At 42.5% G+C, this 18102-nt stretch overlaps 1 protein-coding gene across 6 annotated transcripts in view; it reads left to right on the forward strand.

Moving 5' to 3' along the window:
- Positions 1-18102, forward strand: part of kif21a (kinesin family member 21A) — a 45240-nt gene that overhangs the window by 24645 nt on the left and 2493 nt on the right. For 2 of the 6 annotated variants that reach the window (XM_054776079.1, XM_054776082.1), the window contains 22 exons: positions 4688-4769; positions 4878-4992; positions 5076-5264; positions 5334-5533; positions 5616-5723; positions 5809-5877; positions 6014-6156; positions 6255-6399; positions 6558-6752; positions 6833-6934; positions 10154-10319; positions 10503-10523; positions 10993-11050; positions 11168-11222; positions 13153-13355; positions 13572-13697; positions 16337-16473; positions 16584-16758; positions 16860-17024; positions 17200-17317; positions 17390-17560; positions 17894-18093. In XM_054776079.1, coding sequence (XP_054632054.1) covers positions 4688-4769; positions 4878-4992; positions 5076-5264; positions 5334-5533; positions 5616-5723; positions 5809-5877; positions 6014-6156; positions 6255-6399; positions 6558-6752; positions 6833-6934; positions 10154-10319; positions 10503-10523; positions 10993-11050; positions 11168-11222; positions 13153-13355; positions 13572-13697; positions 16337-16473; positions 16584-16758; positions 16860-17024; positions 17200-17317; positions 17390-17560; positions 17894-18093 — 2943 coding nt within the window. The remainder of the gene's footprint in view (positions 1-4687; positions 4770-4877; positions 4993-5075; positions 5265-5333; positions 5534-5615; positions 5724-5808; positions 5878-6013; positions 6157-6254; positions 6400-6557; positions 6753-6832; positions 6935-10153; positions 10320-10502; positions 10524-10992; positions 11051-11167; positions 11223-13152; positions 13356-13571; positions 13698-16336; positions 16474-16583; positions 16759-16859; positions 17025-17199; positions 17318-17389; positions 17561-17893; positions 18094-18102) is intronic. The other 4 variants (XM_054776084.1, XM_054776085.1, XM_054776080.1 and 1 more) reach the window with 2 other exon arrangements.

Below are 18102 nucleotides of genomic sequence, written 5' to 3' on the forward strand. Positions count from 1 at the left end.
GTCTGACTGCATATAGCGGCCAAATTACCGACTCAAGTAGAAGCTTCATGCATGAAAAAGTTTTGTTTTTCAATCAATGAAGCCGTCGTGTGTAGACTTTAATTACTGAGTCCTAGCTCAGTCACAATCATTCACAAGATCCACACAAACTGTCAGTTGTTCCACATAAAAAAGCCGTCTTCTTTTCAGCTTGCTATTTCCTGGTCAAACATGTAACTTTAAGAGCATTTGCACCAAAACATTACCGCAAATTAGGCTGGGAACAGGACGTGCTCCCAGCGACGCTACAATAAAAAAAAAACATACGCTAGCATGCATGCGGCAGCGGGAGCAAAACTGAGTTTGGTTGTACTTAATTGAAGTATTTTAGAATGTACTCACGTTATTTTTCATCAATCCTCATCCACAAATCCATCAAAGTCCTCATCTTCTGTATTCGACACAAAAAAAGCCGTCTTCTTTTCCGTTCGCTACTAGTCTGTTAACTTGTCAGTGTTATTCAGCGCCGAAGCAAAGAAGGAAACTTCTCCTGTTGCTTCTGCCAACTTTATTTATTGAACGCGGCCACCAGACAGCAGCTCAGAACACACACACACACACGTCTTGTCTCTCCTTCCTGCTTGCTCACAAGGCAAAGGTTAAACAAGCCCCACTACATAGCTGTCCAGGCAATGCCTGTAACAAGTGACACCGTTTATTTCCTGTAATGTAAAAAAATACTGTAATGCTGCTTGTTGTGGGGAAGGAGAGACTCACGTCGCCGATGCACTTTAATGGCTTTATTAACAGCGGAGAACACTGCAGGACTTTACATCCACGCCAACATAAACACACTTCCCAACTCTCTCGAAACTCACAGCTAGCACTGAGCCTAGCTCTCCTGCTCGGGACGCCCACCGTCACTTCCCGTCACTTCCTGATGAACTAAAGCTGTAATGACACACTGCCGTATAAAAAGTAAAATATAAAAAACAAGCGTAAGACATTACTAGCACAGCTTTGTTCTGTGGGTCGTGGATATATTCTATCAGTTATTATTAAGCCTCTAGCTTCCTTTTAGTAAGTAAAAACCTTGGCAATGATTGCACTACATTGTCATGTAGACCTACAAAGTACACTTGGAAGAACAAGAGGTGAACAAATGTATTGCAACTGATGTGAAACTGATGAGGGGTAGGATTAAATAAGCCTTGCTTCTTCCTACTCCTTTTTGGACATGCAAAATTGTGAATTGTACTATGTGATGTGCTACTGTTTGACTCATGCATGTTCAGGATGAATTAAAACCATGAACCATGATAATAACAAGCCTAGTAGTGCTGTACAACTTTTATCCGCAGTCCGCAGTGTCCTCTACTGGTCAACATTCTTCTTCTTCTTATTATTATTTTCCCTTCCCCCCCCCCTTACTGGTCAACATTCAAACTGGACGCCAACCTGTCTATAGAGGCCACTTGTCTATAGCGGCCACTTTTGCAGACTCCCTCTAGTGACCGCTATAGACAAGTTTGACTGTATATGCATTTTAAGCACTTTTTATGTATTTGTTGCCTATATTGGGCATTTTCAAGCATATGCAATGGCTAAATAAAAGAAAATACAAATATAAGGCATTCAGAAGATGCATTGAAAGACGTGATATGCAGTATTCTACACTGGTCACCAGCTGTCAGTAATGTTATGAAGCGACGGGTGTATTGTGTAGTTCTGAGCTGCTGCTTAGAGTGTGGGCACTGATGTTCTGCATGATGGGTTATAGCTAGCTTTTAGGAAATAAGCCGAAGTGTTGAACTGTTCATGCTCTGTTTTGAGCATCTGCACATAAACATGGTGCCTTGTGTCTATTTCAAATAATAATGATAAATAAAAAGAAGTTGATCATTTTGCCGGCCTCGATATATTGACGTGCATGCGCATTTGTTGTCCTCCTCTCTATCTCAACCAAACAGGCTGGATGACAAGAGGTTTCACTCTGTACATCTATCTCAACACCTTGGCGTGTTGGTTTTATGATGCAATGAATGGAGTGAGTGAACCCTCCTATCAGTCACTCAGTCTCTTTGTCCCAGTCCGGCAAGGCGGGGCTACAAGCGAGTGCACACACAGCAGCAGTACTCTGTGCACTCGGTAGCTGTGTGCAATGTTCCCTCTAATTTTTCAAGTATCTGAGCATACACAAAAACGACCCGAGCATTCCTTGAATCTCTGTGAGCGGCATCATTTTATTTTCGATTTATTTTCTTGTTTGCCATTTGTATTAGTTAGTTATACAATAATTTCCTTATTTGACTTTCACTTTCAGGGTAAGCGGCATAGAAAATGGATGGATGGATGGATGGACTTACACTTTCTGTGTAAAAGCAGCCTGTTGTGGTACTATTTTATCCTGGAAATTTACTTGAAATTAATGCCATGTTTGATGTATATGTTTACTTTTGTCTACATTTAAAAAGAATACAATTAACTCTCAACCGAGCTTTCGGTCCCTTCAGCTTCCTGTATCCAGTACGTCCGGCCATCAGAACAAAAGCACAGCAGTAAAACATGGATAGTTACACGCCATACATTCAGTCTACACTTTTCACTCAGAAAACTGGCTTGCTACTTTGGTTTTGCAGCATGTTTTATAAAGCAGCGCTTTCTCATTCTCATCACCTCTTCTTCTTCTGTTTGCACATACTCCGACAGCTATCCATCCAGCCATTCATTTTCTATGCCGCTTATCCTCATTAGGGTCGCGGGGGTATGCTGGAGCCTCTCCGACAGCCAGTTCACCTTAAAAGAACCACTTTTTTTTTACCTTGGCTTGGTGAGACGCTGTTGCACTGCCAATTGTTTCGCCATAATACAGGGTTAGCAAGCAGCATGTACTACGTAACGCGCTGTTAATAAATTGATTGGCTGTGGAAGTAAATACGTGCAAACAGGATCTTATCATTGGCTGGACAGTGCTCTTTATTGTGTTCTGTTACCGCTTGTTGTTATTCCCTGTCACTCACTGCGCTGCATTGCAAAATGGTACAGAATCAATTGTGATGTGTTTATTTCATTTACAGTTCAGGTTGGATTGTATTTTGTGCGCATCATGGTTTTGCGGTGCGCAGAGAACTCAAGAGCAGTGCACGATTGCGCACGTGCTTAGCTTAGAGGGAACATTGGCTGTGTGTGTTGTGTGCTACACAATCGAATACTTTCTTCGTACCTGTTGTGTATAAAACACTATCTAATGTCGATTTCAGTCCGTTAATTTTGTGACATGAAAAAGTTTGTGACAAAGGCAATTTAAATACCGTAAATTCCGGTGTATAAGCTACTTTTTTCTTAAACTTTGAACCTTGCGGCTTATACAGTGGTGCGGCTAAATTCTAATCTTGTGACATCTCCTTTACTTCAGAATTAATACTGATTGTTTAAATACTGTGCCGTTCGCAGTATAACTTTATTTGGCAGGAGCCAATCACGAGCTATCAGTGCACTCACAACAAGCTTGTCAACCCATTGTTTGTCAGTGGAGGTCATTATACTATATATACCCAATATAGGAACATAGTCTGTCTCACAATGTAATCTTTTAAAAACACTTAACAGCACTAAATTTAGCATATGGCAACTTCATATTCAAAAGGTGTATATACAAACATCGAAACATGTCCCTATGTGACTTTAAAATAAAGAAAAAGCCAACATTTTAAAGGTTTCCCATAATGCATTGTGTCTGAGCAGCGCATTCATTGGGCTGCTGCAATGACGTCACCTTCCCGCCGTCACCGTTTCTCTGGTCCTTTTGGCTTTCTCTGGTGGACAGAAGCAGCATTGCAGCCATTTTCTACAAGTACAGTATGCTCTCTTCCAATGAAATTGTTTTCTCAACTGAAATGCAGTATGGGAACACTTTAAAATGTTTTTTTTAAATATGAAACTTGTATTGATACATGTTTCTATAGTTCTGAGGTGTAACGTTTCAGTGTTATTTACTATGTGATGATTTTAATGTTTGTAAGATGAAACCGTGAGTCAGACTGGTATTGAGTAATAACCTCCTGCAATTTCCAATGGGTTGACAAGTTTGTTGTGAGTTTATTTGTAACTCCTGTCAAATAAAGCGCTGCGTGGTCCTCACAGACTCTTGCGCGCCATAATATGCCACTTTATGACATGGGCATGTGCGGCTTATACACGGGTGCGGCTTATATAAGAGCAAATATGGTTCCAACAAAATGTTACACCACCTGTTTATTCCACACACAGCGTTGCTAAAAATCAATTAAGGAAGTGTATATGCAAATGAGCTGATGTCTCCATTGACACAGAATGTTAACTTCTTTGTCATTATCCAGACAACCATGAAAGTGTCACTGATTCAAAATCAGAAATATTTTGATTTTTATTTAAGTGCAGTTTTATTCATTGGGGTTTTCTGTCTTTTTTATTTTATTTATTATGTTGTTTATGTAATTTTATTTTATTTAAAGTTGTTTTTGATACGGGCCGAAAATGGTCCCCTGGCCGCACTTTGGACACCCCCGTTGTAATAAGTAGATACTCCTTAGAGATCGGCATTACTGCTGATAACTACTTACTGTGTGATTTATTTATTTATTTATTTCATTTTTTCTCATCTAAAGTGAATAACAAAAGCACGGACGGTGAGATACGGTAGTGACTTTTGTCTGTGTGCTTCTTTCAGTGTCTGCAAGGAGGACGTCCCTGACAACGAGCAGGAAAAGGAGAAAGAGAATGCAGAGCGAGTAAATGACGACACAGAAATGGTAAGCTTGTTTTAAATTGCATTCCTTTTAAATCGAAAGACCTTTATTTAAAATATATATCTCCATCAGTCAGGCATTGAATGACTCATATTCCTCACCATCTTGTAGGAGGCACAAGAGGCCAGTGACCACGACGAAGGAGAAGATGAAGACGAAGACGAGGACGAGGACATGGACGTAGAGGAGAGCTCCGATGACACCGACTCTGAGTCAGATGAGAAAGGTGAGTGTGGTCAGCATTAAAAATACATTCATAAAACACACCTGTTCCCATGGCCTAAATGTCAGCTCTTGCATGTCACACAGAGGACTTCCAGGCCGATTTGGCCAACATCACCTGCGAGATTGCCATCAAGCAGAAGTTGATTGACGAGCTGGAGAACAGCCAGCGACGCCTGCACACGCTCAAGCAGCAATACGAGCAGAAGCTGATGATGCTCCAGTGCAAGATCAGGGACACGCAGCTTGAGAGGGACCGGGTCCTTCATAACATGAGTAAGAGCATTCACACTGCAGGTCCTGGTCTATGGGAAGACTGAGTAGGTGTGAATGTCTCATCATCAGGTTCAGTGGAGACTGGCTCGGATGACAAGGCCCGCAAGATCAAAATGGAGTATGAGAAGAAGCTGAGCCTCATGAACAAGGAGCTCCAGAAGCTCCAGTCGGCCCAGAAGGAGCATGCGCGCCTGCTGAAGAACCAATCACAGTACGAGAAGCAGCTCCGGAAGCTTCAGTCGGACGTGGCTGAAATGAAGAAGACCAAGGTACACTATTAAAATGTTCTGTAGGAGGCTATGTCTTCCATATTCTGTCCTAACAGTTGGCTGTTGTCAATGTTCTTTTCAGGTTCGCCTCATGAAGCAGATGAAGGAGCAGCAGGAGAAAAACAGGATGAATGAATCACGCAGAAACCGAGAGATTGCCACCTTGAAGAAAGACCAGCGCAAACAGGAGGTCAGTGAAGGCCCCATTCTTTTCACAGCAGGGTCTTGATGAACTGGGAGAGGTCATTGATGCGTTTCTTGCTCTTTCTGGTCAGCACCAACTGAAGCTGCTGGAGGCACAGAGACGGCAACAGGAGCTCATCCTGAGGAGGAAAACTGAGGAGGTGAGTTCTGATTGTAGGCTGGAGATGGCTCCCTTTCTACATTCTACATGGTGTGCTGTGTTCACGGGTCCTCTGTATGTATGTATGTATGTGTGTGTGTGTGTGCGCACCTGCATGCGCGTGCGTATGATGTCAGGTGACTGCACTGAGGAGACAGGTCAGACCCACCTCAGGGAAGGTCGTCAGGAAAATCAACCTTTCAGATTCCATCCAGGAGTCGTCTCACCGCCCTCCCTCCGGACGCCTGTACTCTGGTCACACTGCTCCCAACGGCACTCGGTAGGACTCATTAATAGCAGTTTTTTAGAAACAACACCCTACCGGTAGGGAGGGGGGTACGTAGGCGCTAAGCGGCATCCGAAATCCATGTGTACAAGGTCCTCCCCGAGACGGACCGGCAGCATTTACTCCACAAGGATGGCCCGCAACAAGTGGCAGTCTCTGGAGCGACGTGTCTCTGACGTCATCATGCAGAGGATGACCATCTCCAACATGGAGAACGATATGAACCGCCTTCTCAAGGTGCCGTATTTGTCTTGTTTATGTGTGTTAATGTAACTTGAACAAGTAGGTCCCATTGCTTTATTACATTATTATGTAGTTATATCTAACTAGCAAAGAAAAAATGAAAACACAGCACGCGCTTACGCATTATTCATTTAATCCCACCAATGGGATAGCAACGGGAAGAGCTGACCAAGCGTAAGGAAAAGGTCGTCAAGAAGCGGGACCGTCTGGTCAAAGAGGGGTCCGAAACAGAAAAGGCGGCGCTTCCCCTGAACGAGGAAGTGGACGCCCTGACCGCCAACATCGACTACATCAACGATAGCATTGCAGACTGTCAGGCCAACATCATGCAGATGGAGGAGACCAAGGTGACGTTGTGATGGTGTTTCTACACTTGAATGTTTATGTAGGCTGCTCATCGTACTCATAGTTTTTGGTTGCTTTCCAGGAGGAGGGTGACACAGTGGACGTTTCTGCTGTGATTGGTTCATGTACCCTGGTGGAGGCTCGATTCCTGCTGGATCACTTCATGTCCATGGCTATAAACAAGGTTTGCATGCATGTATTAAAGCCTTCTAAATGGGTTTGTAATGTTTGTAAACCAGATAGCCGTTTTCTGTATGATTTTCAATACTGTTTTGTACCTCAAGAGGCAGCATTGAGTCAACAAGCCTCAACTACAAGAGAATGGAAAAATACTGCCAATAATGGACACACACATGAAAAGCCATAAATATGCCTATTTTTTGATACTCCTAAACCCTATAACATGCCTCTCACACTTATTTAAACCCATTTTAAATTGTAAAATGTAAAGGTACTGTCAGTGGTAATGAAACGGTGATAAAAGTTGCTGTGCCTTGATGACTATTATGAAGATGCCAAACGCACCGACAGCAATCAGCAGGAAGTACAGGCAAAAATGAAATGTGCAGCCATTGGCTACATTCTAACCTCACACCAACATTGTAATGTTCTATTTCATCTACATGGTCTTTTTGTGCTCATCTTTGCCATACATGACATCATTTGCATTTGAAAATAAGGGACATTTTCTGGAAAATAAGAGACATTTCTGGTCCTACTGCCACTGCACTCCACCACTGTCCTCATAGATGGCTATCGCTCAAGTGTGGATACTGTCACCACTGGCACCTGTAGTACTGGGGAGGATATACACCCTTGATCAAAATTTTAAGACCAACTGAAAAATTGCAACAATTGCCATTTTGCACTGTTGGATTTTAAGAATGTTCTAAGTAAAGCTTCAAAATGAAAACAGAAGAAACGGGAGTGAGACAAAACAAATGGAGTAAGCAATTTATTGCAAACAAGCATTAAAGTGAAATAGGCTGTTCATCAGCTGATCAAAAGTTTAAGACCACAGCTCAAAAAACCCAAACCGCCGTAAAATAGAAATAAAACGTTAACAAAAAAAAAGGACTCTGGTAGGACCGAGTAGCTGTGCCATTTTTGTTAATTGCCTCAAAAATTGGTTTTGGGCATGTTTGATGCCAGTGTTTCCAGGAGGCTAGTGGTTGCTCCAAGTGGTGAAGATGGCTTCACGGAGGACATCCACTGTCTGGAACTGATGTCCATTTTTGTAATCTTCCCTTGCCATCCATCCCCAAATGTTCTCACTTGGATTTATAGCAGGGGAACCCGCAGGATGGTCCAAAAGAGTGAGGTTATTCTTCTGGAAGAAGTCCTTTGTCGGGCGCGCATTTTGAACTGCAGTGTTGTCCTGTTGAAAAACCACAGAGACGAGGGCCTTCAGTCATGAGGGATGCCCCCTGCAACATCTCCGCACAGCCAGCTGCCGTTTGACACCCCTGTACAATCTGAAGCTCCATTGTTCCATTGAAGGAAAAATCACCCCAGATCATGATGGCACCCCCTCCACTGTGCCGTGTGGAAAACATCTCAGGTGGGATCTCCTTGTCATGCCAGTAACGTTGGAAGCCATCAGAACCGTCAAGGTTCCATTTTTCTCGTCACAATAAAACTTTCTTCCACCTTTCAATGTCCCATGTTTGGTGCTCTCCTCAAAATTCCAAATGGGCAATTTTGTGGCGTTGAAGGAGACGATGCCTTTAAGACGTTTTTTTGCCGTTTGTTTGCAGATGCCGTCTGATGGTTATAGGACTGCACTTAGCACCAGTAACAACTTTCATTTGGGCTGAGGATCATCCTGTGTTTTGACAGCCCATCGAATCCTCTGGTTCAGGGCTGGTGAAATCTTTTTGGGTCTACCACTTAACTCTTTTGTTGCATAACCCCCAGGATCTTTGAAGATGTTTAAAATGACATTCTTGGATGTCTTGAATAAAATCACTCTCGGTGGTGGGGCTCTTATTTGTTTTGCTTGGGGAAAAAAAAGTAATCTTGAGACAGTTGCATCCAGTCCCTTTTTAAAATACAGGAAAGCAATGTGCAAGAAGGGCTAAATATGAAGAGTTGGCAGGTAGAGTCTTAGCCAACTCCTTTTATTGATAACTTGCTAACAAAAAACACCCTCTGACTTTGTCCTTAAAATGCAATGTACAGATATGTGCTAATGTTATACTGCCACCTACTGGTAACACTTTTGTTTAACAAGTATCATTACAAACATGCAATTTATGTTGTCTATGCTACACTTTATTATTCTGTAGAAATTATGATTATACAGTATAGTATTATTATTATTATTATTACAATCTGCAGAAAACCTATTCCTATTTTCTTAGGAAAATACGCAAATAGATGGGCTTTCCCGCAAACAAACACTTGGGATGTCCGATAATATCGACTCGATATTAGCATAAAAATGTGATATCGGTAGACATCTATATCGTTTTTTTTTTTTTTTTTTTTTTTTTTTTTTACAAATAATGAGAACCGATAAACAAATAAATAAATAAATAAAGATGCTGTATAGATGGACATTTTGTTCACATACAGTGCAAGTCCATTACCTTTGCGCTTTCCACATGCTCTTTTGTTCCTGGCTGCTCTGACTGTACAGAATTCGGCTAGCTCCTTACGTTAGCATCCGTGACGCTAGCTGTTAGCCATTCAGTGAAGCACAAGTAAGATGCAGTCCATGAAGGTCTTGACGTTCTTGCCAGCTTGTCGATCTTGCTCGGTAGTGAATTTACGTTTCCCATGATAATATAAGGTACTGGAGGCTTGAATCTCCTTGCTAGCCTCTTGGCTTTCATCTTAGCCCCGGCTCCGCTGCCGCCTCAATTTCAACGGGTAGACAGGGAACAACGCCAGACGTGCGTCATTGCTTGTAAAAATATACTTAAACAAACAGAGCCTGCTTGAAAGGCAGCTGCTTGAAAGGCAGCCGCTTGTGGCGGCGGTATTAATTCCACCACATATATAGAGATACATACATAGATACATTGATACTTTATTACTCTCAAAGAGAAATTCACATTTCCAGTGGAACAGATCACGTCAAATTTGTAGTGCAATATCCATAATAAATAATATTACATAATAATATCGGACATCCCAAATAAATGCTTTTGAGGGAAAATATGTAAATATGTGGGAGAATAGGCAAATAGGCAGGGGAGCTACTGTACCGTTGACCCCCTTATTCCTTAGCCACCGAGGCTAGTATATAGCATGACTAACCCTTAATTAGTCTTTGTTTTTTTACAACTTGTTTCTTGGTGAGCTTCAGCAGAGGGAATGACGACACAGGCATCACATAGGTCGTTAGACAGCTAGCCATGTGCTGGATCTTTGTACCAAACAGCTTTGGTCTGTTCAGGGTCTGCAGGCGGCCCAGAAGGAGTCTCAGGTGAAGGTGATGGAGGGCAGGCTGAAGCAGACGGAGATCACCAGTGCCACACAGAACCAGCTGCTCTTCCACATGCTGAAGGAGAAGGCGGAGTTCAACCCAGAGCTGGACGCCCTGCTTGGCAACGCTCTGCAAGGTAGACCACAGCTTTTTAGTGTTTTAGAAATCAGAAAAAGCGACCCACCTTAAGTGTCCCATTATTTTCGCTGTCTTTTTTGTTTTTTATTTGACAATTTTTGGGAAGTGTGGTTTTGATTAGTTCATTGCCTTTTTTTTCCCCTGTTCCCCCACGGTTTCCTTTGGTGTCGTGTTCTTTCAGAGCTGGGTAACGTCTCAGCTGGTAAGTCTTCCACGTGTGCTACATGAAGGAAAGCATGCACTGATGAGACTAACGAGACTTGAACAGGTGCATGAGGTGCAGCCAGACTTCCCTCCATCTCTCCGCTGATCCTGCTGCCACCCCCCAAGCTCATCACCTGCTGCAGCCTCCATGCTTTAGCACCTTGCTAACCCCCCACAGGAACCATATGTGGATCATGTGACCATCCCTGTAGGTCAGCTGACCCCCTCAGGAGTCAAAAACTAATGAGACCTTGTTGACACGCCCGCTTTCTCCACGTGAACTTTAACCCCCCTCTCTCTCTCTCTCTGACCCCCACTGGAGTTCCTGTTGAAGCAGCATGGCGCTGTGCTGTTGTCGCCTTCATCTGCCTCCCTCCACCTTGCCTAATCTCATTATTTCTACTAGACCTTTTTGTAAAATAAAATGTTGACTTCTTTGAAAATGAGAAGCCTCCTCCTTTTCACAGAAAACGGTGACGACAGCAGCAGCGACGAGTCAACCGCCAGCCCCTCTGCGGACGGAAAGTAGGTTCATGTAGTGTATTGTCGCACTTTGTTCTCATTTTTACGGTGCATTCATTGTGACTTGAAGTGTAATTTAAGTGCATAAATAATTCAATACAACTGATGTTTTCCTTTCAGCACTGTACCATCAGATGTCATGAAGATCTGTGGCGACCCCAAGTCCAGGAACAAGGTATTGCTTTTATTTTATTTTGCTTATATATTTACTTAATCTACTGTAATTAATAGGGCTGTCTTCGACTAAGGATTCAAGAGCTAATGACGAATATACAGATGTCATTTGGGACTTTTTCCATCTCAAAGAAACAGGCTAAAACAGTCAGATAAAATGAAAGCGCACAGCCATTGGCTATATTGAAACCTCACACCAACATTCTATTTCATCTACATGGTCTTTTTGTGCTGGTCTTAGCTTGACATGTCAACATTTGCATTTGAAAAGAAGCCAATGCACTCCACCACTGTCCTCATAGATTACTATTGCTCAAGCGTGGATACTGTCACCATTGTCACCTGCAGTACTGGACAGGATATATACTGTACTCTTGATCAAAATCTTAAGACCAACTGAAAAAATGCAAGAATTGCACTTATGAACTGAATGAATGAATGACTGTCGTACTCAGCATGCAATTTCTCTCTTGAATACGCTTGTATGCTTCACTGCTCTCCATTTTTGTTGCATTTCGCTGGTTTCAGTTTCGAGTTCGGTCTGTACAGCACCGATAAATAGATATTATCAGCTACGCTATTATTACTATTATGAGAGGTGACATTTTGAGATGCTCTCTAACAGTCTAAGCTTATGTTATTTAAACTAAAGCTTTATTTTTGCGTTATGTTGTAAAAAGCAGGGTTCACAAGTTGGTAGTCCTGTCGGCAGAAAATTGCACATAAAATAGTAACACGGCTTGAAAAACAAGGATGTTGGCTAAGCTGACATTCATCATGAACCAACATTTTTAATCTTTTCAAAAATACTTTCACACTTTTGGATGATTTGTTTAGTAGCCATTATGAGCCAATATGTCCAGCGATGTCGACAGTCTTGCTCAGCTCCTTTGGATTGTGCCACCGAAGCGAGTGAATTTATTAATGCATGGTAAGTGTAGGTCTTTTGTTAAATACATCAATCATTTTCAATTCTTTATTAATATGAATTAGGCTGTTTTTGTATGAAAATAAGCTATTTATAACAAACATTCTTTGTAAAAAGGTATGCTCAGCAGCAGCTGTGGCCACCCCCATGTAGACAGAATGGTACAATCTTGATCACATGACATTTTTAGATGACTCGACGTTGAGATCGATCGTCGACTCAGACTCCACCCATCGTTGAATAGTCGACTATTTTAAGACAGCCCTGGTAATGAAGTTGACTTACAAACTAGCATGTGTTTAGCACTTCTTCTTCTAAGTATGTTAAGTATGTCGTCTTCTTCTTCTTCTACATCAAAAATAATTATGATTACTCTGTCATTTATAACTCAGAGGTTGTGTTTCTATGTGGAGCAATCACAGAAATGATTCCAAACCAAAAACACGCCACTGCAAATTAAAAATGCTGCAGTCACATAAAGACTGCAGTATCAAAAAATAAATGCAAACACTAACCCCCATAGCTTCTGCATGGGAGAAATGCTAGTTCACAGAACAAAACTGATGGTAGCCAGGCTGCCAGGGGCACCAGACCTGAGGGATATCAGTCTTTAAGGACTTACGATGTTGTATTTTACGGATATTAGAGAGCAACCATTTTTTATGGCCACGTGCCTTGTCAGCCACCGTACATTTCTCCTCCTGCCTCTGTTCTTAAAAGGTGAAATGAAAGTCATATATTTGACTAGAAATTATATATTCAATACAACATACTGTATATCATAGCAACCATGCAAATATGTCCCCTAGTGGTTGAGCGCCGCATAGTGGTGACATCAGAGCATCTCAATGGACGATTAGTACTTTCAGGCAATACCATAATGTCATGTCATTGTTAGACCTGAAAATAATATTCATCTCTTTCTGACCAAGCTTCTCATTAAGCTTAAATCATCTTCAATCCGCCTGGTCACTTCCTGTCATTAAATTTGGTCGCTGCACAGGCTCGCAGGAGGACCACCACTCAGATGGAGCTCCTGTATGCCAACAGTGACTCCGCCCCTGACAGCCACATGGGCGACTTCTCCGGCCCCATGTTGCCGTTGGCAGAGACACCAGACGGCAGCGGGGACATGGACACGTCGGGTTCATCTGTCAGAGACTTCACGGCGCTCTCGCCAGGATTCTCCTCTAAAATGGGCAGCGTGTAAGTCAGTGTTTCTTGCATTTACTGCATGTCATTGTGTCCCTCCTTTTATTTTTAATGTCACACTATCCCCAATCTCCAAATGATCTCCTTAAAGTAGTGGAGCTTTGGGGAAGTTGTACATGAACCTGCATGTCCCTCATTATGTCACCTTCTTTGTGTTGTTTTATTGTTTATTTTTCTTCTTAAAACATCTCCATCAAACCCAACAATCAGTCCGGGCTCCAGAGCGCCATCTGCCATGGAAAAGAGAGCGCTGGAGCCTTCGCCGCTCTTTCGCAGGAAGACCTATGACAAGGCCCAAGCGGCGTGCGACAGGGCAAAGTTCAAGGAGATTAAACAGTAAGAGCTTGTTGACCACGCAGATAGGCTAACTTCACCAATAACCCTGCTTTGGGAGGAGCATGCCTTTCCCAACTAAAAGGCGACTCATTCCTCAACTTCTGACTTCTTTAACTTCAGCATTGACTTTAATTCCTTCTTCACCTTAAATTTCTCATTCAACTTGCTGCATAAACAACTACTACTGAATTACTACTTCAGTTAACCCCAAACTTCTAAACTGATAAACTGGGATTAGCCGAGGATCCGTTAGGGATAATGCATTTTTGATGAGTACGAACATGAAACGAATACAACTCCTCATTATCCGTAATCGCTCCAGCCAGCGGCCCTAGACAGGCCGCTGGCTGGAGCCCAAAGGCTTTCTTTCGTCATGCATTTACTGTGTAATCCTCAATAGATGCTTGCCGCCGGAGCTGCCTCCTCAAAACAGTGTGTGTGCGCGCCTGTATCCAGTCTTTGCTTATAGCGGGGGTCATTTTGTGATAGTGCGATGAAAAAACAGCATAGGCACGCTCATTTGTAAACCAGGGATGACCAAAGTGCGGCTCGCGGGCCATTTGTGAACGGCATTTTTATGGGCCTGTCAACGGCACATTGTAGAAACAAAATATAAAATAAAACTGGAAAAGTAAAAGAAAAAAGCATAAAGTAACTCAGAAAAACTGAAAGTTGTAGAAGAGTTGATACTAAAAACTAGTCTTACAAGTCTTACAGATCAATTACACACATACACAGTACACATATAGCTGAATAATAAACAAAAAATATAGCAACGTCTGATCAATCCATGTCAATTTCAGACTTAAATAATGTACTGATTTAAGCCCCACCTGTTTCCGATTAAACCAAGCCCACTTCCCGTTTATGCCCCGCCCGTTCCGAGTACAGATACGGACGGATACAGATAATTTTAGATGGGTGAACAGATACAGATGCAGATAGTGGTGTACTCGCTCATCCCTACTGGCTATTTTTTCATGGGACCAAAAAGTCCTAGAAGCACCAATGTGCACCGTGCGCCACAGAGCACCATAATCAGTTGGTCCACGATCTGCAGTTATTTTCAAGTTTCGCTTTTAGGATTCTGCATACAGTTGTCCCTCGCCACTTCGACTTTCGCAGCTTCACTATATCACTGTTTTTCAAATATACATTAAAAAATAAATCCTCGCTGTTGTGTGGTTGACTGTTACTGCAAACAATTTGCATATTCAGACAAATTGTCTGGCCTTGTTTTTGTTCTATATTGAGCATTTTCAAGTATAAAAATGGCTAAATGAACTAAAATACAAACATAAGGCATTCAGAAGATACACTCAGACATGTTGTGTGAAGTACTCTACACAGGTCACTAGGTGTCAGTAATGTTAAATTGATGAGACAAGTAGGAAGCAGAAACGGGAAGTAAAAAAGGAATAACAAGGAACTCTCCCAACGCTAACCTGTGTGAGTCGATACTGTATCATGTCTTATGTCATGGGGAAAAAATGATTAGACCACGTTTCTTCAGCTTATTGATCCATTTTAATGCCTGGTACAACTAAGGGTACATTTGTTTAGACAAATATTATGATAACAAATAGCTCGAGTTTAATTTAAGAGCTGACATCTAGCAACTTCCATGGTTTTCTTGATGATAATCAGTCACTTAAGTTCTTACATGAATAGCTGTAGCATTGTCCTGCCAAAAAATGTAACTCTTATGAGCTATTTTTGTTGTCATTGTTATATTTGTCCAAACAAAGGTACCTTAAGTTGTATCAGGCATTAAAATGAACAAGAAACTGAAGAAACAAGGGTGGTCAAATTTTTGTAAAGGTATAGGAGTGTTATTTCATGTGTAGAGTGCTCTAATAATGTTAAAATCTGTATTTAGATGGTGGTAAACAGGTTTTCTACCATCTTAAAATGACCATGTAAAGGATTTCTACCGTTTTCTAAATTATCTTATTTATAAAGAAGAAATCCTGCTTCTCGGAATTTCACATATTAAGGCATAAAGCAAGGGGGGGTAAGGTGTCGTCCTTCAATACTTCTAACCTAATATCACACCTCAGGAAGAATCGCTCGGAATCCAAATAATTTCTAGTTACTATTATGAGATCCCCTTTTTTGTCTTGTTCTACTGTAATGAACGTACAGTGGTCTTTCCGTCATTCTTCATGAAAAGCCTTGAAGGATACTGTAGTTGACAGGGAACTTTCTTAAGAGAAATAGATTGGAAAATAATCCTTGAAGTCTGAAACATGGCACACTCGTTCACTCCATAGTTCACTGGTGCACGAAATAAAGACAGGTCAAAAGTCAGTGAATCAATTTGATCGCACCTCCCGTGAGATGATGAATGATAGCGAGCAGGCCTCTCCGTACGGACCAGTGGAATCAACTCACTGGTGAATGGGGAGAGCAAGAAGGAAGTGACAACTGGAGGTTTTAATTTAGGATATTTTCTATTCTTGTGTTCAATCAAGGTGATTATTTTTTTTCCCTCATCACTCTTCTTTGGAATGTTTTTGTCCACCATGTACCAAATTTTCTGACATTTCCATAGAGCTGCATGACTCTGGTTGCATTTACAACAGTTTAGATGGCCCACACGAGTCAATGGTTCATCTAAGTATGTTTTATTCTGAAAGGGGCGTCATTAACCCGGTGCCGGCCACCAAGAGCAGTCGCTCAGCATCGCTGCAGTGTGTCCATGTGGCTGAAGGACACAGCAAGGCTGTCCTGTGTGTCGACTGCACCGATGACCTCCTCTTCACCGGATCCAAAGGTCATTACCCCACAAACTTGAGACTTACCTTCTTATTTCACTTTTACATTGAGTCTTAATAGTAGCGTGAGGAATTAACTTGTGTGTGTGTGTGCGCTTGAAACCTGCAGACCGCACATGCAAGGTGTGGAACCTGGTGACGGGTCAGGAGATAATGTCGCTGGCCGGCCACCCCAACAACGTGGTGTCGGTGCGTTACAGCTCCAGTCTGGTCTTCACCGTCTCCACCTCCTACATCAAAGTCTGGGACATCCGAGACTCGGCCAAGTGCATCCGAACGCTCTGGTGGGCCAAAGGGAACTTGTTGTAGCCAAATAAAACCACACTAGCGGACAGACTGTCGCTTTGTATGGACGGTGTTTTATGGCGCCCCCTTGTGTCTGCAGCTCCTCGGGTCAGGTTAACGTCGGCGACGTCTGCGTGTCCACAACCAGCCGTACCGTCACTATCCCGACAGGAGAGAACCAGATCAACCAGGTCGCGCTGAACCCCAACGGCACCGTCCTGTATGCTGCAGCAGGAAACTCTGTCAGGGTCTGGGATCTACGAAGGTGAGCGCAGATCCCTCTCATTTCTGGGACGTTTAAAATGATATTAGATCCCACTGAGACGTTATAGTATATTTCTTTTAATAAAATACTGAATAAATCTACTAAGCAAATCTACTATCTTCTGCTTCTTGATGAATTTGTTGTTCCTTTGTGTTGAATCTCCTCTTTTGTTCAGGTTTGCATCCACTGGTAAGCTGACTGGTCACCAAGGTCCTGTTATGTGTTTGACTGTGGATCAGTCAGGGAACAACCAAGACCTGGTCATCACCGGCTCCAAAGACCATTACGTCAAGGTGTGCCATATTTCCTTGGTTCATTGAGTGTGTGTGTGTTTAGTGTTACTCTAATTGTGCGTGTGTCTGTAGCTCTTTGACGTGACCGAGGGCTTGCTGGGAAGCATCAGCCCAACACACAACTTTGAACCACCGCACTACGACGGTATAGAGTCACTGGTTGTCCAGGGGGACATCTTCTTCAGCGGCTCTCGGGACAATGGCATCAAGAAGTGGGACCTGGACCGCAAAGACCTGCAACAGGTGCTCTTTCCATAACAGGTCTCAGCCGAATCGGACATCTTTCGGTGGGAGGAGGCAATGCCTGAAAATGCTTAGTTAGATTTTGTATTCATTTATAATACTTAATATAAAATCCTGCATAACAGGTAATGCAAATGAAAAAATGTACCTGTACTATTTAAATTGTAATAACAAAATAATGATTAATAAAACTATAGGTCAGTGTTGTAAGTCTAGGTACATTTTTTTCTAAATTTCTCCTTTTTGGTATGATACAATAGAGTTTGCTTGTTTTATTTACATGCACTTCTTTGCAAAAAAAAGTATTTTAACCTTCAATTCCCCCCCCATCAGCAAGTCCCGAATGCCCACCGTGACTGGGTGTGCGCCCTAGGTTTGGTGCCCGGCTCGCCGGCCCTCCTAAGCGGCTGCAGAGGCGGGGTGCTCAAACTGTGGCACACGGACACTCTGGCCCCACTGGGCGAGCTCAAAGGTCACGACAGCCCCATCAACGGCATCGCCACCAACAGCGGACACCTGTTCACTGCCTCTGAGTGAGTCCC

The sequence above is a fragment of the Dunckerocampus dactyliophorus genome, chromosome 5 (genome assembly GCF_027744805.1).
Source record: "Dunckerocampus dactyliophorus isolate RoL2022-P2 chromosome 5, RoL_Ddac_1.1, whole genome shotgun sequence".
Lineage (NCBI taxonomy): Eukaryota > Metazoa > Chordata > Actinopteri > Syngnathiformes > Syngnathidae > Dunckerocampus > Dunckerocampus dactyliophorus.